General features: G+C 36.0%; 2 protein-coding genes across 6 annotated transcripts; one reads left to right on the top strand and one right to left on the bottom strand.

The window, feature by feature from the left end:
- On the top strand, positions 1–9,151 carry LOC105224788 (probable chitinase 2). Of its 4 annotated transcripts, none has more exons than XM_011202994.4 (5): positions 1–187; positions 7,156–7,246; positions 7,365–7,529; positions 7,603–8,108; positions 8,174–9,151. In XM_011202994.4, the coding sequence occupies exons 2-5, from the start codon at positions 7,156–7,158 to the stop codon at positions 8,861–8,863; spliced, it is 1,452 nt and encodes a 483-aa protein (XP_011201296.2). In that variant the 5' UTR covers positions 1–187; the 3' UTR covers positions 8,864–9,151. The 4 variants fall into 4 exon arrangements, with proteins under 4 accessions (XP_011201296.2, XP_049317637.1, XP_049317638.1 ...); XM_049461680.1 differs by lacking the exon at positions 1–187 and adding an exon at positions 4,118–4,240; XM_049461681.1 differs by lacking the exon at positions 1–187 and adding an exon at positions 4,133–4,228.
- Positions 9,152–12,020: 2,869 nt separating this feature from the next.
- On the bottom strand, positions 12,021–24,151 carry LOC105224789 (uncharacterized). 2 transcript variants are annotated; one of them, XM_049461684.1, is made up of 7 exons: positions 22,418–24,151; positions 22,153–22,358; positions 19,446–19,618; positions 19,319–19,381; positions 16,963–17,146; positions 16,740–16,884; positions 12,021–16,674 (listed from the first exon to the last, which is right to left on the bottom strand). In XM_049461684.1, the coding sequence occupies exons 1-7, from the start codon at positions 23,350–23,352 to the stop codon at positions 14,448–14,450; spliced, it is 3,933 nt and encodes a 1,310-aa protein (XP_049317641.1). In that variant the 5' UTR covers positions 23,353–24,151; the 3' UTR covers positions 12,021–14,447. The 2 variants fall into 2 exon arrangements, with proteins under 2 accessions (XP_049317641.1, XP_049317640.1); XM_049461683.1 differs by having other exon boundaries at positions 12,022–16,674; positions 16,740–16,887; positions 22,418–24,138.
- Between the last annotated feature and the right edge of the window lie 1,929 nt (positions 24,152–26,080).

Below are 26,080 nucleotides of genomic sequence, written 5' to 3'. Positions count from 1 at the left end.
AGCCCAAACCCATCACCCAATCTTGCACACAGTCAGTTTTCGAAACGAGCGCGACAAACGCGGTAGATATCGAGACGGTGCTCGGTTTTGTTGCGGTATTTTTGTCACATTTAATTGGCGTTAAAGTTTAACTCCAAAAACAAATTAAAAAAAGGAAGAAAGAAACATAATAAATATTCAACAGAAGGTACATATTTAGTATATGCATACATACTTGCAATTTTAGTGTTTTGTGATGTTACTTTCGGTTTTTTTTTTCACTAATTCGATGAAAATAATCTTAACAAAATAGTGCATAGTGCTATAAATTGGTAATTTTGACCACAAATGCGTGAATACTTATGTGTGGGCATGTATTTCATATACTTATGTATGTATGTATGTAGTATGCGCATAAGTAAATAATATTCGTTACAAATAGATATGTTAAAAATGTACATAAGTGGACGCTTTTGTATGTACAAGTACTGGCATAAGTACTTATTCGTGTTATGCTACGTTTATTGTTTTTGTTGTTTTAGCCACTGCGCCACGCAATCACCTGCTAGCGGTGGCGCATGCGCAACGCTTCAATGAAGTTGGTGATGTACATAAGTAGCTAGCCACAATATTGAAACATTTCTCGACTTATTAGACTTCCTCATTGCAATTTTTTGCTTTTATGACCACTTAAACTGAACCAAAAAACATTTATTAGCATCACAAATTTCCGCTGTATTTTTCGCGTAGCTCTTATATTAGTTGATTTCAGTATTTGTTTTCAATAGTTTTCGCGTCATGCAGCGCGACTGCCGCCCTAACCAACTTACCAATCAAGATGTTATAATTCCGGTTTTTTAAGCATAAATCTGATTTGTTTTGTTAAGGCTGCTCTGAATAACATATATAGTTCAAAAATAAATATATAAATTTGCATTTATCGAAATGTATCATCTTGGTTATTATACAAAAATAGCTAAACACGGTTTGTAATTTGTATGTGCACGATTCATGTCAACATAAAACTATTTTACTATGTGGATCACGTTTTCCTATTAACCGACAAAAAGTTAACACTTTATTTGCTTAGTAATAGAAAAGAATTTATAAGTCGTAAGAAGTTTAAGATTAAACAACACAGCAATTTTCATAAAACGTGGCCCAATAACAACTAAGGAATTAAAAGGAAATACCATGAGTACTACAAATAAATTTCTGTATTATGATTTAAGGGGTTGCTGTTTTTCAAAAAAAAAAATTCTCATAAAAAATTAAATATTTTATTAGAATTTTTTATTGCTACAGACATACACTATTAACAAAGAAGTTCTGAAATTTTTGGAAAAAAATATTTTAAGCAATTTCCGGTGACCCCTCGGAAAAAGATGCCCCGCGTTGGCAAGATAACTACTTAGAAGATCATATAAAGTGAAAAAAAAATGAAATTACGTAGTTAAAACCTTAACTTAGAACTTGGACAAAGGAAAAAACTGAAAATTTGAATTTTGACAGAAATTTTTACAAAAAAATTAAAATTTCGTGAATTTTTTTTCAAATAGTTGTAATCGAAAAAAATCCTTCGTCCAAGTCTTTAAGAATTGTATCTCAAAGACCTGTGTAAAATTTCATGAAGATCGGTTGAGTAATTCTCGAGAAATCTTGCCAACCGACTTCAAAAACACAGTTTCGATAAAAACGCGTTAACAGGCGGCGCATTTAGCCTAGCTAGCCTTGAGCGCACAAGTTCTCAAGGCTCTATCTGCGAAACTATTACTCGGAACAACTTGAAAATTTATGAAAAAATTCTAGCAGTGTGTGGAATTTCAAAGGACAATAAAAAAATAAATTTTTTGAAACCCGTAAACCCATGTAACCCCTCAAGTAATATTACTAGACCATAAATTTAGTGTAAAGCAGAGTTTAGAAGAGGAAATGAGGATCGCCAGAGTTGGCTTAGTTTATGGAATACTTGACTGTTATGTATATATATGTAATATGCATTTATGGTAGAGTTGCTTATAAAAACACAAAAAAATCTTCTGAAAGTTAAAAAAATATACCAAGTATAATATGTAGCGCCAAATCGGATGATTCGTTGGTTTGCAAAATGAAATTCGAGTTCATACATAATATAACTGAGAGTGTCATGAATAAATAATATATAAACCGCAGAGTTCAAACTGCCATATTCTTGTTCTCTGCAAAATTTAAAAGCATGTAAAATTGTATTCTCCTAGTAATGGACGACAGTTGCAATCAGCTACTTTGCTATGAGTTCCTTGCTATTGTCTTTTTATTCTTCATTTACAACATATACTATATATATAAAATAATATGAAATAATTCTTCGAAACTTGTATGCGTTGTCTTTTATGATTTTGCCATACTGAACTTACTCACTCACGTTTATATTAAAGAACCTCTTTCACTTTTAATTCAATTGATTATTCATCGCATAATCTGTATGCAATGTGTGGGTCTTTGTTGCTTTTACATATTGCTACAAATACACGCAGAACCGAAGAGACAATCAAGAATATCGTAATTAATATCAATTTATTTAGTAACAACTTGACCGACTACAAACGCTTTTGAACCAGTTTGGTTACATATCATCACGCATTAGGATGGTTCCAGCTGCTCGAAAGATGAAAAAAAAGTCATAATGACATTACTTTTTTATTATATAAAATTTTGAAGTTGCTCGAAAACCTACAATAGCAGTTTCTTTGAGAATTTATGACATAAATATAAACATTTAAAATTAAATATTATAAACAAATGCATTTATAGTATAAACATAATATAATTTTATTATTGTATGAAGTCCAATAAATAATTCATGAGTCAACGTGATCTGCTAAGAAATCGATTTTCAAATCTGTTTTAGATTTTTTCAAGTATTGACCAACTCTCTTAGGCATTAATAACGACTGCACTTTTCATTGAAATCTTTGATATGAATGAGGGAATGTTCAAAACTACAGAGGGTTAAGAGTGTATGTCAATATTAAATGGCTTTGCTTTAATCGTTTGATTAAATATATTTTTTAATCTAAAATTTGAACGCTTCACATTTAGATCAAGAGAGGAACACACTTTACTTTGAAAATAGTTGTTTTAACTCAACAGCGAAAATATTGATGCCAACAGAGACCGTTTGGACATCACTATTATCAGTTTGGTGTAGTCAAACAGACCTCTAGATTTCCCTCCCATGACTACTTTTTTCGTTATTTGAACGGCAATGTGAATGACAGCTATTCTGTAGCCAACCTAACGTGCAGATTTTCCTCCCATAACTACTTTTTTTTGGTAATTTGAATGCAATATGAAAACAGCTTTTCTGAAATCATTGATTTTGATAATTTACAATAATCTAACCGTTTCATTTCAAAAGCATTGATCAAATAATATTGGGTCTCTGGAATAAATTTTCTCGTTAACTTAAACCGACTTCAACTACTTTAACATATTGCCTCAGAACGATGTTCAGGCGTAAGTCTTTCTATGATGAAGTGAAAAACAATACCGAATAAAAATAATATGACAGCTTGACAAGATTCACGCGTGATATATCAAAAAAAGGCTATTAGAAAAAAAAAGTTATCTACTTGGCTCACCCATATTTAACGGCGATTAATATTGGTGCATATTACCGTTTCTGTTAGAAACATCTTTTTTTTTAACTTTATGTTGTTTATCCAACAAATTATAAGTCACCTTCAGATGGCTGAGAAATTGTATGACATTATTTTTATTGTCTGAAATGAATTAAACTTCTCTATTGAAAGATGGGAATATTAGTCAAAGGAATGATGAATAATCTACTGCATTGAAATACTTCGATCGCTGACACTAGTTAATTTTCGTAAGGTCCGCTTTACAATTCTGGAGTTAATGCGGTTGTATGGTTTATAGAACGATAAGAAGGAGCTTTAATATCTGATACTTAGTCACAAAGACTGAACTCATGTAATGTAGAACTACCCTATTTCAAATACTTTCATTTCTGCTTTTATATTACTTGCATATAAATATTTTTATATCAGTTGACCATATATATATTTTTAAATTATTTCCCAAGCGTTGCAATGCGCGAAGTGTTAATTGACTTTTTCTGAACCAGTTTCATTGATATTTGTATGTGCATACCAATGTAATATATATGTATATATTATATATTGAAAATATATGTGTTAATACAAATTTAGAGAGTTACTGCGGATATCCAGCAGACACGAAGGAAGTTGAGTACATGGTGGGAAAGGAAGCATTACTAAGGCTAATTTTAATAAATATATACATTTACAGCCGAATAAGAAAAAAATTATAGTGTGTTAACATATGGTATATGCTTATAGTGACCACAGCTTGAGTCATAAGCTTGGTTTAGTTATCAATTTCAAAACTTTAAGTGATAACTTCTCTATAGCCTCATTTACCTAATGATAATAATTGCTCCAAAATGCGGAGGATAACTAAACTATGGAATTGTAAACACTTTCTTGCATATTCACTGTGCCAAGATCGGAATGAGTTCGCGACTAGTCGCAAAGGTACTTATGAATAATGGATTTTTGATCTTTTATACGGAGCGAACTGTTCTATGTAGCTATTGTTTGAGCATGACCTACGGAGATTTCTCCATAGTGACTAATTGTAAAAAGTTGTACAAAGGAGTAATTTCTTGCATAAGTTATCGTGTTGAAGATAATTTAAAATAAACTATATATACTCAAAAGATATTTGTTTGGGATTTATACATAATTACATCTTAAAGGTATGTCTTGGAGACTAAATCATACCGAATGTAAACCTATAAAGCTATAGATGCTGTGGGGCTACGTCAAGTCTAAAGTCTACAGAAATGCCAGCAAATATTCCAGCTTTGGAACAACATTTTCCGAAGAAATTCGGGCTATTCGGCCGAAATGCTCGAAACACGAAATACTTTCCGAATGGAACCTAAGACGCAGGAAACAAAATGAAATTATCTTCAAAAAGTAAATAGGCATGAACCAATCTAAACGTTTATACATAAAGACCGATGAGATTTTGCAAAATTTTATGCGTTTTTTTTTTTTTAAAACAGTTATCAAGCTCTTAAAAAATCACCCTATATTTGTTTGGGATTTATACATAATTACATCTTAAAGGTATGTCTTGGAGACTAAATCATACCGAATATAAACCTATAAAGCTATAGATGCTATCTTTAAAGAGTATATTATCAATTATTCCAGGAAATATTAAATAGTATTTAAATACTGATTTGAGTTATTGCAGTTCACTTGTATTTTATATGAATTGTATGCAATGCTCCATATAAACTGTGGCAAAGAGTAGAAACTTCACATTTGTACAATCAATCATGAGCAAATCATGTCAATAAAGTTATCGCATTTCACTACGGAATTTTATCAGCAGAAATTGCTGCTTTTGTAATATTTTATGTATAACAATATATGTTATTCCCAATTAACGTTAACTTCGGCTCCGAAGCTAGAATAATACCCTTTACAAATACAAAGATCTCCATTAAGAACTTGATGTTTGATCGGTAAGTTTGTATGGCAGCTATATGTTATAGTAATCCGATCTGAAAAATTTGCTCGCGGATTTCGGGCCTTGAACAATAACAGATGTTAAATTTTGTGAAGAGATCTCGTCAAATAAACAGTTGTTTTGAAGAGACTATAATTCTGGTCTTTCGGTTTGTATGATGGGTATATGCTATAGTGGTCCGATGTCGCCGGTTTCGACAAATGGGCAGTTTTTCGGGGAGAAAAAGGCATGTAAAACATTTGAATATGGCTAAATTAATTGAGCGCATTATGCTTATCATTTAAAAATGTACTTTAATGGATATCCTTCTGGTTGTTACAAACTTCGTGAAAAATTTAATGTCTCAAACTCTTAAACTTCTCCCACCACATATAATAACCCAACTCCAACTAATTGATTTTATGAGAAGTTTTTTCTTGAGGGATATAATACGGCGACGAAAAACTGATAAGGAGCATGCATCAGCTTCCTTGTAAAATATGGTCCACAAAAAGGGGACTGTGGGATAAACTCCCCCAACATCACATATAAGGCTCTATCGAGCGTATTATGTGAAAGATTAAAGCCCACCGTCAACAAACTGGTTCGACCTTATCAATTTGCCTTTAGGTCTGAGAAATCAACAACTAACCAGATATTCAACATGCGCCAAATCTTAAAAAATACCCGTAAAAAGAGGATCGACACACACCACCTCTTCGTCGATTTCAAAGCTGCTTTAAGGGACTGCCTTTAAGCCGCTATGTCTGAATTTGGTATCTCCCAAAACTAACTCTAAACTGACGTTGAGCAATACCAAATATTCCGTCGGGATCGGAAAGGACCTCTCCGAGCCGTTCGATACCAAACGAGGTTTCAGACAAGGCGACTCCCTATCGTGCGACTTCTTCAACCTGCTTCTGAAGAAAATAATTCGAGCTGCAGAACTAAATAGAGAAGGTACCATCTTTAATAAGAGTGTACAAGTGCTGGCGTACGCCGATGATGTTGATATCATTGGCCTCAGCAACCGCGCCGTTAGTTCTGCTTTCTCCAGACTGGATAAGGAAGTGAAGCAAATGGGTTTGGTAGTGAACGGGGGCAAGACGAAATATCTTCTGTCATCAAACAAACAGTTGTCGCCAAATAGTGAAAATAAAGAACCGGCGTGCTCTTGTAACTGCGTAAGCGGTGTCTACACCAGTAAAAAAGAAGAAGAAGAAGGCAGTAAACAATTCAAAAACATGATTGGTTTGAATACAAAGTGGCATGGTTTAAAAATATATATACAAGTTCTAAATATTTATTTTACATAAACTGTTAATGGGAAAATGCAATATCTTTAAAAATTAACCGAAAGAATGTTGTTAATTACCAAATTATCAAGATAAAATTAATACAGTTTGCCAAGTATATTTTCTAAAGTTCTGCAGACGATCATGACTGCCTTCCTGTTGTACGTTGACATGTTAAAAGAGAGCGTTGAAAGCATTGCAACGACACAGATCAAGAACCTGCATCACCTGCAGACAGCTCTGAACTACCTATTTTGATTTACTTCAGGATATTTACCACATATACGTATATATGAAAAGCTACAGCTTTTTTATTTAAAACTTTTCTTTGCAGATGGCTTCTTCTTACATAAAAACCGGAAATAAGCTGTTACTTACACTCTTAGTCATAGCTTCCATTGCGTGCTCGGCGAAAGCGAAGACAGGTAATAATTTGTAATCAAATACCTTTCCCCATGCATATACACACACATTTGCAATCCAATTTAACCATATTTGAAATTTAATACGATATTTTTTTTTGCTAACCAAAACCGAATGCAGGACCAACACATGGCAAATTGGTGGTGTGTTACATTTCGACGTGGGCAGTTTACCGGCCAGGTAATGGCGCATATGCGATTGAAAACTTCGATCCAAACTTATGCACACACGTAATTTATGCTTTTGCTGGTCTTGATATCACGCAGTCGGCCATTAAATCGCTGGGTAAATACGATTTGTTGTAATTTTGCTTACAAAATATTTCAATGTCATAAGGAATTCCACTTCCATCTTGCAGATCCATGGCAAGACTTAAAAGAAGATTACGGCAAGGGTGGTTATGAACACTTGACAGGTTTCAAAATCACACATCCGCATTTGAAGGTCAGTTTGGCTATTGGTGGCTGGAATGAGGGTTCGAAAAATTACTCATTACTAGTAGCCGATCCGGAGCAACGACGTCGTTTCGTGAAACAAGTGACCACATTCATACGTAAATATAATTTCGATGGACTCGATCTAGATTGGGAGTACCCGACGCAGCGTGGTGGCCGCCCACAAGATCGTGAAAATTTCGTGCAACTTACAAAGGAATTGAGAGATGAGTTCGATAATTATGGCTTATTGTTGACGTCAGCAATCGGAGCGGCTAAGAATGTGATTGATCAAGCATATGATGTGCGCCAAATTTCACGTTACCTCGATTATTTACATATTATGTGTTATGATTATCATGGCAGTTGGGATAAGCTAGTTGGTTATAATGCACCGCTCAGAGCGCCCGAAGGTGATGTACTCAGCGTGGTAAGTAATATTAATGCTTTTAACACAATTTTATATATACTCACGAAAAAAATGTTCAATTGCAGGAGTTTACCATTGATTATCTGCTGAAAATGGGTGCGCCTCCAAATAAAATTGTAATTGGCTTACCCTTTTATGGTCGCACCTTTAGGACACCGCGAGACGGCAATGCTGGCGATGTTACGGACGGCACCGCTTTTCAAGGTCCCTTTACTCGTGAGGATGGTTTCCTTGGTTACAATGAAATCTGCAACATTCTAAGCAACAAAACTTCAGGCTGGACCACAATTTGGGATGCAAAAACTTCTCAAATGTTAGCACGCTCCGAACGCGATGTCTTCAGTGGCCTAGTCCAAGTAGTAACATACGATAGCGCACGCTCAATTGCAAATAAAGTCAAGTTTGCTGTCGAGAAGAAACTTGCTGGTACGATGATATGGTCCATAGACACTGATGATTTCCGCGGCAGCTGCGCGCCTGAGGATGATATCTACGCGGATTACAAGTATCTACAAAGCAATGGACATGCCATTATGCCGAAGCGCATCAATTCAAACTATCCGTTATTGCGCACCATTAACGAAGCCACCACGTTGGCATTGGACGAGGTGGAGCAAACTATAGAAGACAATGAGATTCCACATGGCAGCATAGAAGATCGAAAGAACAGCAATGCATCTGGAAATGTATTGCTGCAACGAAGTCTTCTTGATCTCATTGCATTTGTACTTTTCACATATCATTTAGTGTTTTAAAATTGTGATAAAGTCGCTTTTCCCTTGTACTTATTAAGCATTGAGGTCTTACTTACTTTTATGTAATTAATTTAGTTTTTTTCTGTATGTCTCGTATCATGTCATGGCTAATTAAACACACTTATATATGTACATACCACAAAAACGTGTAGTTAAAAAATTTATAAAGTACTTAATATATAAAATGTTTGATAATTAGATTTAGTTGTGAAATAAATGTAAAAAAGTCACTAGAAGTAGTTAATCAACCATTTATATACATTTTAATAAAGTAAAAAAACAGAAGAATTGAAGCTTCATATTAACTTTTCATGACTCATCATAGCAAATCCCTGTAATATTTATTTACTTTATTCTCTGTGCCAAATTACAGTTCTACATATATCTTAATTTAATGCTTAGTTATGGCCCTTTATAAGGTTTCGTTTAATGTCGTGTTGTGGTCGTGGCAGTAGTCCGATTACGCCAATTTTACATAACACAATTACAAATTTTGTTTGATTCTTTTACTTCCCGGTCTCCAAATCAAGAAGAAACTAATACCTACATATATGTACATATAAAAGAAAGTCGTGTTCCATTTATAACTCATGAACCGAATTGATGGGGAGGTAGCTTAGAACCAGGGTAAGAACATACTTAGAATACTATTTATCTCTTTATGTTAAAATGCAATACATTTTATAAATACAAAAAATTGCAAGACTTTTTTAACAACCTAATATTTTCGTAGTACTGCACAGAGCAGTGCAATATTTAAACGGGAACGATGAAGTATACTCGTATGCGTACAATTTCAAACTGTTCCTTCCTAAAAAATAATAAAAGTGCTAAATATTGGGAATGGTAGAAAAGAACTAAAACGAAATACCCAGTGCAATGGATTAAAACTGGTTCAGTAATCTTTCGATGAATAATAAATGTACCACGTGCATCCCAAAAGACTGATGCCATAACCTTGCCAGCCGATTTTTTTGTCTTTCCACGCTTGAGAACCGTTTAATAAAAAATATAATTGTCCAAATCCAATAAAACTGTTCAAGCACTACGTGCCGAATATTTGGATCCGAGTACCTATGGTTGACTTTTTACCGCAAATGTCGGCAAATGTGTGAGATATATAATTGAAATTCAGATATAATACTTTCCTGGCAATAGTATGTCTGTGTAACAAAAGTGGGTTGAATAAGCGTCCATATACCAATAATAAAGATTTTCGAACTTCTGGGTGATTTTATATCACGCATATCGGCCAACGTTTGATTTATCACAATGAAAATGAGAAAGCGTGATTTACTCTCATAATAGGGTGCCCCTGCGCCTAAAATTGGGCGTAAATAAATCATGGATAGCGTTTGGTACTAAGTAAAGCAGTAGATCTTTAAAAGTATCGATATGGAAACAACGTTCTCAAACTTTTTGCCATAGAATACGAGTATATGGGGTCTTTGTACATAGTCTATTTTATTGTGGAATCTGTCGGATCTATATAAAACCTTTTTCAACAAAACTTTGCATGTGTTCGGATATTTGAGGGTGACTATAAGCATTATTTTTGTTAGAACAAATGTTCTCCGATATATTTTTTAAGTAGTGATCGAAGGAATGAGATTTTAACAATAATTTCGATTTTGTAAGCCACTGAAGTGAAGGTACATTTTACCGAATTTTTGGCAAGCCGCCTTTTTGTTAAGAATCAAATTTTTGATAGACCTACGACCACTAAACTTCTACTACCACTACATCTTGTACAAAAACCATATTTTTTGGGTTTTTTAGAGTTTTTTTAATTTTAAACCAAAAAATTGCTTACTTTGAGACTCGTGTTTTCCGAGCTCCTTCTGGAGACCGGCTACGCGGTAAAGAGATTCCGAAAGTATTGAAAGTGAAACACCGATTATTAAAGAATGCACTTTTTTAATTATTTATAAATAAGCTGTCTCGTAAAAACAGTCACAAAAAACCCGTTGTTTTACTCGCAAGTGGTAAGGGTTACATTAATTTTCAAGTCAGAAAAGCCTGCTCTTTCATATGTCAGATTGAATGTGACTACCTAGTTAAAATGGCCTCATGTGGATGTTCACTGGGTTTTTCTTTTTCGGTGCTTATATTTAATACTCGTAGAAGTAGTAGATATGTGAAACTAAAACAAAATATTATAATATTTTAGTAGCGTTACCTCACGAAAATTCGAAATTTTTCGCCAACCTGATATATTGTTTGCATAAGTACTGAAACACACCAATTGATGATGAAAACGTTAACTTCGGTTGCACCGTAACTACATACACTTACATACACTAATAGATTATGTTATTACCTTAAGCAGTAATCCATGTCAAATTTCGTGAAGATACCACGCTAAATGCGAAAGTTTTCCATACAAGCTCTTGATTCCGATCGTTCAGTTTGTATGGCAGCTATATGTTATAGGGGTCCGATATCGGCAGTTCCGACAAATGAGCAGCTTCTTGAAGAGAAAATGACGTTTGCAAAATTTCAAAACGATATCTTAAAAACTGAGGGACTCAGCTCAACATACTGATCATTTATATATATACCTTATAGGGTCTCCGACGCTTACTTCTGGGTGTTACAAACTTCGTGGCAAACTTAATATACCCTGTTCAGGGTATAAAAAATAATGTAATGTTCATTTTCGTTTTGAAATTAAAAATTGAATCCCTCTTACCGGTTTAAAAATTTATTGTTAATTCAAAATCCCAACTATCGGATTAAAAACTAAAACTGAACAATTTCAATCTCAGGCATATAAGTAAGAATTAAAAAAAAGTCAAATTTAAAATTTTTTTCGAGTTCGGCGTGCTTCACTTAAATTAAAAATAAGATTCTCAATCTTCAATTTTTAATTCCAAATGTTTTGAATTAAAAAATCGATTTTTTTTTAAATTACTATGAGAATTTAATCTTTAATCACAATATCGAGGTTAAAAAATAAAAAAAAAATAATTTTTAATGCAAAATTTGTGATTAAAAATATTCTGTGACTAATTCGAATACCTCAAGCGGTGAAAGTATTCTACGCAGTACCTGCCGGTGGAAGCAGAGAATGAAGCAGACCTCCACTCCGTTGAAAGACCAGGTGGAGAAGAACCTGTCTACACTTGGAGGAAGAAGATTGGTGCGCCGTTGTAAACTCGGCTATAACTCCGTAAGCGGCGTCTACGCCAGTAAAGGAGAAGACAAAGCAGTGCTGAAAATGAATAAAAACATAATAATACAAACCTAACTTATTGATTTCTTCCGAATTCTAAATAAAATTTTGTATTTTTCGCATTGATTTATAGTATTTGGATTTTTATTTATTGTTAATGTATTTTTTAGACATACTCTCAGCAGTATATTTTACTTTAGCTATAGTAGATATAATGTGTATAACAAATTCAAATGCTAACAGTCTACATATGTACATACATTTATTTATATGCATTTAACTACATACTTAGAGTAAGATAATTGCAATTCGTTACAAACAACAATTTATAATTAGAATCAAAAATCTTTATACTTTGATATTTAATATTTATCATATATTAATTTTATTTAATGTATGTATGTATAATATATATGCGCCGGCATTTATTATTTATGAATACAGCTTCTTGTAGTAAAACGTAAACTTATGGGTCACCTTAAGTAAATTAACAAATTAAACTTAAAATTAACAATTCATTTATATAAACATATAAAAGCAGCTAATTTTGCTCAAACATAACCGAACCAACACCTTTACACGTACAAGTATGCTCTTATTTAATTAATTATATTTATTTATTTATATTATATTTATATATTATGAATACCATTTTTAACATTATATATGTATATGTATGTTTGTAAGTGTGTTAGTGTGCGAGCTTGTATATTTTCTAATTCAATAAAATCAAATCTTGTGTACACAACTAATACGTACATACACAAATATATATAACTTTATATATTGTCTATGCATAACACTAAATAATTATCAATTATATTCGATACATACTTAATATGTATAATGTACAGGATGTATATATTTATTATATATTGAGTATGCGAAAAATCAGTTCTGTAAGTTTTATTAATTTAAATTTATAGACACCGAAGTTACTTCTTGAAACATACAATACATCAATGTAGTAGTAGAGTAAATTGTTTATTTGATAAATAATAAATTTGTATATTTATGTGTATGTGGCTTGGCGAACTTATATAAAATCGTACATAAATAGGTAAGTATATACAAATATATAGTCAGTGAGGCGTAAATATATCGTCACCTAAAATGCAAAACAACGTAACATCACTTTTCCTAAGTTTACAAGTGAGGGAAAAACGATATAATAGAAACCAAACAAAACAAAATGCGTGTTTTGGTTACAAAATGATTATATATTGGGTATAGTATTGGGCAGCGGAAGCTTAAAAGTTGAATCGTAAACAATAAAAAACTGAATTTCGAATTTTTTTATGAGACTTTCTTTGCAATTTAAGTGACGATATGTGTATAGACATTTCGAAAATCAAAAATGAAATATATTTTAATATGTTTTGTGGCTGATATATAATTATTATGTATAGCATATAGTATGTGTATACCTTACACATATTAATAAGTTTAGATATGAGCATTTGAGACCATTAAACAATTATCTTTATATGGCAAGTTTAGCACTGAAACGTTGGGAGCTGATGGACGGCTGAAGTGATCATGTAATGGACGCCAATAACGAACGGAAGAGTTAACAAAATAATGTTCCTTTTGGAAGTGCTCGGGTTTTAAAAAATCAATTGAAATAGATTTTCATATATTTAAATATATATTTCAATGGTATGAGAAAATCTGAATGATGTGTCTTCTAGAAAATCATCAGGTATCCTTTATAAAAATAAATATTTTCTGGCTTATAGAAACGACTTTTTAAATCCATTGGAATTTTCGATTTTTTCATTCGTTGTTCCGGGTATGAATTCATCAGTTTAAAAAAAAATTCTGTTGATAAGTATGTACATAACAAGAAAAAATTCAACACAATGGCATACTTTTGGTCGAAAGAACTTTAAGTTTTCCATTTTCAGCTTACGAAAGGAATAACTGAACAACTTTTCAACTTACAACTTCTTATGCACCATATATGTATAAGTGTGGTTGACTTTTGGTAATTGAAATTTCTAATATGAACACTCAACATTTATGGGAAAAAATGCCTTTTATGACCTAAAATCGAACATTTCCTTATCAAAAAATTAAAATATATTTTCTTGGCAATTATTTCAAAAATAATCACAAACCTAATGTTTAAGTAAAGAAACACTGCTCCTTTCATAAATTTCAGCTTTTATCTCACATGGACTGCCCTTCGTACAGTAAATAATGGATAATTTTAAAGCTGTAGAGCAGATGAGTTTCAAAAATGCTATGTATACATATGTATATTCTATATCATTCTCTAAAGTATATATATTAGCAATTACATGCACCTTTTGTTCTCACAAAATTGAAGAAACATTTTCAGCTTTCAGATCTAATCTTATTATACATATACTTTTCCTAAACCTCGTTTTATACGAAAACTTCTTCTCACAAGCATTTCCGTTCGTTATTGCCACAACCACCGCCACCTAAACCTGGCCCTTTGCTCCAGTCTCGTTCATTAGGCAGCACATTTACTTCTATGCGGTCGCGTGTTTTGATGCCATGTTTCGTTTTTGTTTTGCTAGACGAAAGATTTGTGGGACGCTGTGGCTGCGGTTTGTTAATACGCGTATTTTGTTGTTGTGCGGTGAATTGACAAGGCAGCGTCGGTTGCGGATTGTCATTAATCACCTCGTAGTGTGCCTCTGATGAGAGTATCAGATCGTGTATGTCTTTTGTAGAGCGTCGATGTGCTTCCAAACTTTGTGATTCCGAAGAGTAAGGAAACTTCGCTACGAAGTTGGGCAACGGTACACCAGTTGAGCGTGGTTGCAGCGTATTCTCACTACCATCATTATTAGGTTTGATTTTACCGCCTTCAAAATTAGTTTGACCAAACTTATTGCTACACGGTGTGGCCGGCGATAAGTCGGTGCATTCAGTCTGAGCTTCGGACTCAACAGAACACATGCTTTGGCGTGAAATTTCTTTTTGCATTTGGTTAACTGGTGTAACATTGCCACTAATGTCTTTCGTATTGTGTGTATTCAAGTTTTCCTCGTAGTCATTGCTACGCGTCTGTGGAAATGGAAGACGACTCCGTATCGAATTTTCTCGTTGACCAAAACGTTGTGCCAGATAATCCTCATTGGTACTACTACTATTTTGACTACAATTGCTGTTCTGATGCTGATGGTGATGGGTAGTCTGGTGCGCCTCATCGTAATAGTTATCGTTTTTTAGCGACATATTGCAACAACTGCTAACGTCGGCAAAATACACTTCTGACTCGGCGGGATCACCGGTAGCATGCATATCTGCAGCTATCACAAGTGCATCAGACTCTACAGCGGCCATAGGTTGGGTTACAGCGCCTACCTCACTATTCGATTGGAAACCATTGTTTTCAATTCCACAATTACGACGCAGAGTTGTTCTGGTGCTGACACGTGTGGATGTACGACCACCTGGCGTAGCCATATTGATCTCTTCATTACACAAACTGGCATTGATCTCCTCCATGCATTCATTATCGCCAAGAGTTGACTCTGACACCTCGTTAGCACAGCTTGTGTCGTTATTAGAGTTGGCCTGTTGCAAGGCAAGTCGTGGAGCTGGCTGAGGATTTACATTACCAATAATGTTGGCTTTGGCATTATTGTCGTTTCGTTTTTTGACCTTTCGTGTAGGCAAAGTATTGGAAAAGCGATCTCGCATGTTGCATCCATCACTTTCTGAAGGGGTATTCTCATATTCACCACCACCTGACTTTGACTTCATAGTATCTTCACCACCGCTGCCACTACCGCCACCGGCACCGCCGGTTGTACGACGTTTTGCCAAATTACGACGCATACTGGCGGATGGACAGCAATTGTTGACATTGTTAACTTGATGTGGTTGTTGTTCCAAGAAAACTGAACGATGATTTAGGCAAGGCATGCGCTGTTCAGTAGACTCACCAACGATATTTTCAGCGGACATATTGTTATTGCTGTGATTGATATTGTTGGCAATAGTTATGTTATTGCCACACGGATTCGGTTGTATATATTGATAGTATCCACGACGTGCGGGACTATTGGGATCACTGTATGGCGGTGGTGGACCCCAAACTCCGTAAGGCAATGCCCCACCAACAACATTAAAGGCGGGCGCCGTTGTATTATGCGTCACGCCTTGTGCAGCATCGGATTCAGTCATCATATTATCCGTGACCACGGGTGCATTATTTGTGAAACCATACTGTGAATCTGGGCTTGACGGTGTTTGACGAAACTGCCTTGCATTGGGCACGGGAGAATTTCTTTGCCAAGGCATACGCGGCCAACTCCAACCAGTCGTGCGACTACGTGCGCCAGAGGCACCACCATGACCCCGGCATGTTGTGCCTGAATTGCCCATATGCAAATCATCGCCACCCGGATTTGGTGAGTAAAAATTGCCTGGCGGTTGTCCTGTCCAGAACCGTGGTTCGCCGTTATCATCCCAAGGATATGCTGTTGCTGGTAGCGGTACTTGCCGATGCAGATGACATTGTTCACAACAACGACAAACCGGTCCGCGACCACCGCCCATCGCGGTCATATTTGGCGGTGGACCTTGCTGGCTGGTATATAGCGAGCGGCAACGCAACTCCAATTGCTCCCAATACATCTTTTTCCGCTCATGACTGCACATAAAAATATATTTTAGTTTCAGCGTAAAAGAAAGTTGGGGAATTTTTTAAGTACTTACCTGAGTAGCTGATAGACGAGCATACAGCTAAATACGGCAACCAAAACGCCTGCCACAGAGAGCCCAAATATAGCGCGTAAACAAGAATAGAGAAAGCCATGTACTACTCCACAATCAGACAGTGAATCAAACACTAGGCGAACACCTTCTAGCGATAAAAGGGACAACAAATTGAATTAGAATTGCGTACGTCTAAAAAAGAAAATTTAAGAGCGATGCTTACCTTTGTCCACTCGATCCACTTGGGACTCGATCATATCGGAATAACAAGTGCAAGTTCGTGTCTTTTGTGCATATTCACACTCACGCAGAGCCTGCAAACGGCTCATGTGCAGCACGGTTGTTGTGACGGTAACAAGCGCACATGTCAATGCGGATATTAGTCCACAAACACCGGAAAGTTTAATCTGAAAGGAAATATTTGTAGTTAGTGCTTGGTTAAGAAGTTAAAGCTAATGATTTTCAATAGATACATATGTATATGTATGCAACTATGTCTTAAATAAATAACCTCGGCCGCTTTGCAGCAGCTTCTAGGATGATGGGGGCAAAAACATGAATTGTGGTGGATCCCAACACCATTTAAGAGTGGGTAGAGAAATATACTAACAACAAGCAATAGGTATGAGCCATGCTAAGCTGCTAGTGGGAGGTTAAACATAGCACTGCAGCTGAAGAAACACCAATATGGGCATGGCTTCTTTTGCAAACTGCTGGTTTTGCGACATGGAACCGGAAACTCCAGAGCACCTGATTCTACATAAATTGTACAACAATTTGTAGACGCAGGCTAAAGGCCCTTGGATGCATTTATGTGGATAGGGATCTCATAACCTTAATAACACTCAACAATTTCCTGGAATTCGTCGGAGTGTGGGGCCTTTGGAAATAGATGTTATGGAAGAGAGGGCACGGCACAATAAACCTTAGGTCGCGGTGATGGTGGAGGATGGAGTCATGTGTAGAAGTTCACGCAAGTGAGGAAAGTTCTCTGATCGCCATTCACTTGGGAGTGGCCAGAAACGATTCTTTTACATATGACTCAAGCAGCTCACGACTTCCGGTCTTTGACCAAGTATCCTCTGGGTAGCTTAAGAACATCCGTTTGAAGGCGAGCTAAAGTGAGAAGGCGAAATATTCCCTACTTAGGGTTGTGCGCTGGGTTTGGGACCCACCATGTAAAAGAAATACCCCCAATGAAAGGAAATAATTATAGATATTAATTTTCACATCGGCTGAAAAGTTGTATAGCTAACAATTTGGTCTAACTTAAATCTCGACATCCAATCAATCCAAGAGATAATCGACGAAAATAATTCCATGTGAATCCCCAAAAAAAACTGACCGTATGAACTCCGATTTACCAAGGGTAAACTTTGTTTGGATAGATAAACCTTGTCAAACTAAAAATCTTTCAAACGAGGAAGTTAAAGGTTACCATATTGGTAACAAAGCGAATTTTTGAGACGTTTGCTCAATTGTAGAAATAACCCAGATGAATCCACAGTTGAATTTTTAGAGCACAAAAAGGACGGAAAGAGCTTTATCTGGTTTTGATCGGCTAGTTTGAATAGCAACTATATGATATAGTTGCCCAATCTAAACAGTATGCGCGGAGATTGGAGCACTGCCTTGGATAATAATCTTTATGAAATTTCGTGAAGATACCTTGACAAATAAAAAAGTTTTCAAACACTTTAGTTTGAACGGTCAATTTGTATGATAGAGCCTCCTATATGCTACATTAGTCCAATCTAAAAAGATTTTTTGGAGATAGTATTCGAGAATCTCATGAAGATAATTTGTCACAGAAAAAATTTTCATACAAGAGCTTGAGTTTGGTCGTCCAGTTTGTATGTGATATAGTTTTCGATATCGGCGGTTCCGAGTTGGGAAAAAAGGACATGTGAAAATTTTCACATCAAGATCTCAAAAACTGAGGGTCTTTTTGTTGCATACACCAGAATACAGACAGATAGTCGGGCATGGTGAAATCGACTCAGCTCGTCACGCCGATAATTTTTATAACGAGAGAACATTTTGGTGAGCAGATAATTTTACTTTTTGGGCCGTTGATTGGCCACCAAGATCGTGTCATATCACACCGTTCGACTTTTTCCTGTGGGGATATTTAAAATCTAAAGTCTCTGCGATTAATCCCGCTTTGATTCAGGCCTTGGAACAAAACATCACCCCGTGGCATATGACAGTTACTAGTTGAAATGCTCGAAAGAGTCATCGAAAAATGGACTCAACGGATGGACCATTTAAGGCGTAGCCGCGGCCAATATTTGAGAGTGCTAATCTTCAAAAGATAAATGCCTAGGAATGTTCCTTCAAATGATAATAAATATTCCTCAATAAATTTGAAGTTTCTGTTTTTTTCTTTAAAGTAGGAAAACTCGACAAGGATCATCCCATTGTATGTATATTCTTTTTTGGAATTCCGACATTTCTTTGTGAGTGTTATAAACATTGTGGCAAACTTAATATGTATACCCTGTTCAGGATAGGTAAGAAGATCAACAGCTTTGAAAGCTAGTTGATACCATAAGTACATAAATGTTTGAACGTCTTACCAAATAACTGTATCGATTTCGCCGGCGCGCCAAGCATATTATGCAGACTCCAGTTAAGATCAACTAAAATAAAATTACAAAAATTAATATTTGCATTGTATTACAATAAACTATACAATTCACTTACCATTGTTGCTGGCACAAAAGTGGGTACCGTTTCGAAATTTCCAACGGTAATAGTGTACGAGTGCAATAGGAAGTAAACACCCAGAAATAAAATGCCTAGCAGGCACGAAAAACCGCCACAGATGAGGCACCACACAACGTATTTCTTTATACCCGGACCATGACGATGAGGGCCTATATAAAAATTACAACAAAAAAATAAATAAGTAACGAAATTTAGAAAACAAAAGTAAAGCATTAGTAAAAGATTAAATAATAATTAAGTAAATTGAGCTAACCCAACGTAGGCGCGGGGGCGACACTGCGTAGTGGATCAGGCTGTGGTATCCAGCCACAAGGCGGCGGCACACTATACTGTACAAACTGCATTACAGGATAACCGTGCATACTGCTACGCGTTTAGCTCTGTGGAATGCAACACGACGAACACCAAAGGAATTTATGCAACTTAAATTATTTTTTTTTTTACTTTTGGATTGCTGCTGCCATATCAAGCAGAGAATGCAGCTGGAAGCACCTGTACAAATTCACATTTATTCACGTCAATTTAATACACATGAATAGCTCGTCGATGTGGTTAGTACAAAGATTTTCAACTAACTAATAATTAACTATTTCGCACATTATTTTTTGGCACAATACGAACACATATTCACATTTTTACCGTTAAGTAAGTGAAGGAAAGATCTTTAAATATTTTTTGGAAGATAAGAAAAAATTTTTGTGTAAAATTTCGTTGACTCCAATTTTCAGTATCTATACACAATTTTAATGAGTATCGTAGCGAATATCCTTTCGCACTTTCAACTATCCGTTGCCATACTTTTTCTTAAACGTTCTGCCCACATACTGAATGCCTAAACCTAACCGAGTTGGCGCAAATACAGCGAAAGCTTTCTTCGTTAGCAAAACAAAAAGCTTTCCTCTGTCAGACACTTGTTCGTTGTGTCCTGTGCTTTGGACCACGCGTCACATCCTTCCTTAACATGTACACTTGAGGAATTTTCTCTTAACGCCTTCGATAATATTCATAAACAAATATGTTTACATTGCCTGTCTATGCACACAAGCCCGGTAGGAAATTGAATAGGCAACGAGTAATGAATATACGGTATTAGTAAATGAAAATACAAGTATGGAGGAAAGTATGGAGAAAAATACAAGTAATAATAGTAAAATGAATTAATTTATCGGCTGGCGTGAAGACTACTTAACATGAACATGAAGTACCTAAGTAAGTTTCTTGAGGATTATGAAGATCTTATTCATTCTGGTAAACTTATTAAACAACATTACTTTCGAAGAGATATTGCTTGTTTTTCTTCTCAAGTTACTGAACTTTAAAGCATTTCTAACACTTCTCCATATTTTCCTAAAGGGTAAATGATATCTTCCAAGCGCATGTGCAGATCATAAATGTGTAGGCTTGTCTAACTGCAAGTAGAGTCATTGCATAGAGTTGACATATGCACACAGTTTCAAATACATATGTATGTATGTTTATGTACACTAATAGCTAATTGAGCATAATGCCTATAGGAATTGCAACTCACAGACATCTTAAACACTTTTACTCAGCAACGGTTGATGGTCTTCCTTTTAATTGGTCAAAAAAGGTTATCATGTTGTTTACATTTTGTTATTGTTATTTATGAATAAATTACATGTTGAATCCAAAAATGCTCCCACAAGGTTTAGAAATGAATAAAAGTTTTGTGGTAGGCTCGATTAGGGAGACAATTATGTTATTATAAATACAAGTGTATAATGAATCAAAGAGGAAGCAGTGATCTATTATAACAATTAAAGTTGAGTCCGAATCTCGGTAGTAAATTTTAATAATTTCGACTCGTTGTTGAATCGTATTCTTTCCATGATGAAATAGCAAACCTTACTGAAGAGAAATGTCGAAAGAGCGGAGAAAAATATGACGTCGTTTTCTGTCCCTATTGGTCTACTTTTGTAGTGTGCCTATTGAAAAACTCTATATATGGAATACTGAGGCATAACCATGATGAAAAAAACTCCTCTTCCACTTGTTAAAGCTGGCATCTCCGAGGAAAATCACGAAGCAAAAGCGCTTAGATGCTGTATAAGGATACTCTTCTTCATCGATGGCGGCAGACTAATATTAGTGCCACGAAAATGGCTAAAAGGACGGTTAGCTTGACAGAAGTCCACGAATAAGTGTTTTTTTTTTCATCATTATGGGCCTGTAATGTTATCGGAGGAGACCATCCAACTGCCAGAGGTATTCATTTTTGAAATATATTTAATATGGAATACAGAATCATGAGTGGACATGTCTTGTATCAGTCATTGATTCGATTCCTATTTTTGAAGAGAAATCACGAAGCGAAGTCAGGGAACTATATGTAAAGACGATTCTCCTTCAAGTGTGACCCCAAAAATTGGTGCGCTTGAAATGGCGACACGAAAGATAATGTGACAGAAGTTCACCAAGAAGGTAAAACTTCTCCCATGGGACGACCCAAACGAAAGCCACTAACTCATATAACTGATTAAACATTTTATACTTGTAGTTTGGGTTTTCTGCTCAAGTAGAACGCATTTAAATATAATCATGTTTAATTAAAAAAAAAATGTAAATAAAAAAAATTTAGATTTTCCTCAAATTTCAATGATGTGTTTGCGGTAAAACTGAAAAATAAAATAAACATTTTGTAAAATTAATTTTTTACACCTACCATTTCCGGTTATTGTTGCATTACGCAATCGAGGAGGAGGTGGTGGACGCGGAGGCAGTGGTGGCCGCTGATCATCAATAGAGTCATGGCCCACTTTGCTATCGCCATCGCTGTAGATTTCTATATGGCTAGAATTGTAATGGCAATCACAGCTTTTATCAGTCGCCAGCGCTGAATTCTGGTCTTGCATATGGCACCAAGAGTTCCTGAAATGCACGTGTACGATAAAAAATATATATTGAACTAAATTTTCATAGAACATTACATCTCGTTGTTGGCGTGCTTGCAAGCACCACCCGTTTTCTTCTTCTTCTTAATCATAGTACTATTGTTGTCCGACTCGCTGACCGTGATCTCATCAGCACCTAGCATGGCTTCCAGCTGGCATTGCTTATGGTTTTTCAAAGGCGATGGATTGTCCAAAACATCTGTGTCCAAATTGTCATCGCTCGCAGCCGTTTTAGTATGCATAGCGGCCGCTTCACCGGCGGTCCCACGCAACCTTTCCGCACCACAAGTACATTCCAAATCACAATCACAGCTGACATTTAACTGGGAGCTATGCAGCACATTCAAGGGTTTCTCCTCCGTACCCGATTGCAGTTGCAATGTTTGGTACGAGTGATTTAATAATGATTGCTCCGATTGCGCTTTGGTGGGTGGCTGCGTGTTGCGTTCGCGATCGCGTTCACAATCCGCGTCATCATTTGATTGACAATGCACCTGCACCACAATTTTACTGGAGTCCTCCTCATTTTGCCGCTGGCCGATCGTAGCCGTGGAGGCCGAAATATTTTGCTGCTGATATTGTCTTTGATTCCACAATTGTTGTTGCTGCTGCTGGGCACCGCACGAGCAATGACAATGACAGGTGACTTCCGGCAGTCCAGTCAGTTGTTGCGCATGCAAAAATTGTGCCTGTTGTTGTTGCTGTTGCTGCTGCGTTCGATACGCCTGTCCACCTATGTGATAGTAATATGGCGGATATTGTATGTAATGGTATTGATGCTGTTGCGTGCCCACTGAGGATGCGCTATTTTCTGCCAAACTGCCACTGGAGAGGTGATGATTGGATGCGTTTACGATATTCGACGGGTAAGAATGACTGGTGGACGCATGTTGTCGCAACTCCAAATCCAATTCATCGATTGGTCGGTGTTGTTGATTCGCTGAGTTTGTATTTAAATCATTAGAAGCCATGTTTTGTACTATAAGAGCCTTTGGTTGACATACTCGTATGCTATAATTGGCGACTGAATATCTCGTTTCAATTGACAAAACTAAAAGAAGCGCACTTATGTATTCACCACATAACTTTCAGAAGAACACAAATTCACAATTCATACATATGCGTTATATATACATAATTATAATTTCATTGCACTCCTGCACTTAATACTCCAATTCTAAAATGTTTGTTGATCTTACGTTGCTCTGGCACTAGCATGCTCCCACACGGTTGTTTGCGTCCATTGTGGCATTAAACCGGTTTGACCCTTTCATTAAAACCACACAACAATTTATTTTACTGGCTTTCGAACGTGTTCCCAAGTCGTAACAATGACTCTATGGGAGCAGCCGTGACGAACCAGGCACGCACAAGTATTATTGAAGTTGAACTCTTGCGAAAAATTCCACGAATTACCAGGTGCAACGGTGCAGGCACTCACACAATAACCAATTGCACAACTTTTGTAAATAAATTAATGAAATTCTACTCCAATTATGATAAATATTAACAAAGAAAAGCGCAACTTCCACTTGAAATGTAATTTCTTTGCCAAACACCGTCACATAATATGAGCCTTGCTCACCGACGACTTAAAGTATACTGGCTACTCAGTAGATCTGTTGATACTCGCCATACATACTAGCATAGTCTGTGGGGAGCATAATACGATCGTACGTGTAAGAAGTTAGAAGCCAGCGCGCTCCTACTCGTTTCCATTGACTTCTTTATACAACTCTTACTCTCGCTGCTCTTTGGCATCTCTTCGCTTCGTTCAAGAAATCAATTGTTTGACTATCTTCAAATACATGATGCGTTTACTTTGCTCGCTGCCTGCTTAGCATCGTGGCAACAGCAGTGATTTTTCTTCTTTTAATCAGCACCTAAAGATACCTGGACAATGAGAGAGGTAGTTCAGAAATTGCTTACTGTGCAACATTGAATGCATCAAAGGTATGCAGGTATGAATGAGCATGCACAACAACAATTAGTGCGGACTTTACAATACGATCTTATAATAGAAACGTGAAAGCAAACCAATTTGATTATAGAAACGGAAAACCCTACTGACTATGAACTAATGTTTTAGTTACTGAGTAAATGAATAGCCCTCATCACTTTCATCGTAGCCCATGTGAAGAATTAGGTGTATGTATGTATATAAATTAAATTCGTTTTGTTAATTAATTTCTATGGGCGACGAATTAATTTGTTCTAATCACCGTAGCGAGATTATAATTTTAGCCTCACCTGTTTAAAAGACTCCGCAATATTTCCACTAGGTGTGGAATAGTACAACGCAGCGTTTGAGACGGGTTCGCGCTACTTGTGGCATTTGATACTTAGCACTGTAGGCACGAGAAACACCTAACATATTTAACCTCTTGCGCAAACTGCCGGTTCTACGACAAGAAGCCGGAAACTCCCGACGTCCTGACACCAGACTGTACAGCAGTCTATAGATGCAGGATAAAGGCCTTCGGATCACATCGCTCCAATGGCGCCCAGCAGAATATAGGAATTTATTACTGTGCTGGGTCTATGTGATTCGTTGAGACAGAGGGGAGGTCACAATTGAACTTTGAATTCCCAGCATTCATAGACATCCACGCATAGTGGAAAAATTTTAATGAATGTTTTGAATCAACAATTATAAACATTTTTTGGAGAAAGTTCAGCTTATAAAGAGTGATCTATTTCGATGTTCTCTACTAAAAATAAATACAGAAACTTTATCAATCGAAAGAACATTCATTGGCATTTATTTTTTGAAGATTATCTCTTTCAAATGTTGGCTACATCTCAGATGGTCCATCAGTCGAGTCTAATGACACGTTCGAGCAATTCGACTGATAACTGGCGAATGACACGCGTGATGTTTTACTACAAAGTTTGAATCGAAGCGGGATTGGCCGCCTAGACTTTAGACTTTACATATATCCACAGAAAAAAGTCTACGTTCTCACCGGCATAATTTTTGAAGAAATATGGACCGATGATTCCACCGACTCACAAACCACACTGAACCGTTTTTTTTGCTGGATGAAATGGCAGCTCCTGAGTTTTTTTTCAGGTTGCTCTTGATCATAAATGCGAAATTTTGTTTACATACTCATTGACCCAAAAATAGGCCTCATCGCTGAACAAAATTTGTCCCGAAAATGTTGAGCGGCATCAGTTCTTGCACAAGCTGTATTTTGTACGCTTTCAATTTAACATCTCGACATAAAAAGTGCCAAGTCGTTCCATGCACTCTCCACGGTCTTCATGTACACTCTCAGTTACGGCACCTTTATTTTCTTCACTGCGTACTAGAAGTGGTCTATTTGGTCGAATATTATCCAATGATGAATGCTGGGTCTCAAGATGAGGCATGGTGTTGTGAATAGTACGCTCAGTAGGCCGATTATGTTGACCATAAGTTGAACGAACAGAAGGTGAATTTTATTTGAACGATTTGTAAACGTTGTTCAGACATAAGTCTTAACGTGACAGCTTGACACGATTCACGCATGATCTATCCAAACCAGGCTATCGAAAAAAGGAACTCTACTGTATCACACGTTTTTATTAGAAAACGACTCCGTCCAAATTTCTTTAATATATGTACATATGTCACAGATAGTCCGATATTTGCGATAAAAAAATTGTCGGACTTAAAAAGTGTATTCATCGGTGCATTCTGAAAAATGAAAAAAA

The sequence above is a fragment of the Bactrocera dorsalis genome, unplaced genomic scaffold (assembly GCF_023373825.1).
Source record: "Bactrocera dorsalis isolate Fly_Bdor unplaced genomic scaffold, ASM2337382v1 BdCtg078, whole genome shotgun sequence".
NCBI lineage: Eukaryota > Metazoa > Arthropoda > Insecta > Diptera > Tephritidae > Bactrocera > Bactrocera dorsalis.
The sequence above is the reverse complement of the archived record's forward strand: the minus strand, read 5'-3'. Positions and strand labels throughout refer to the sequence as shown.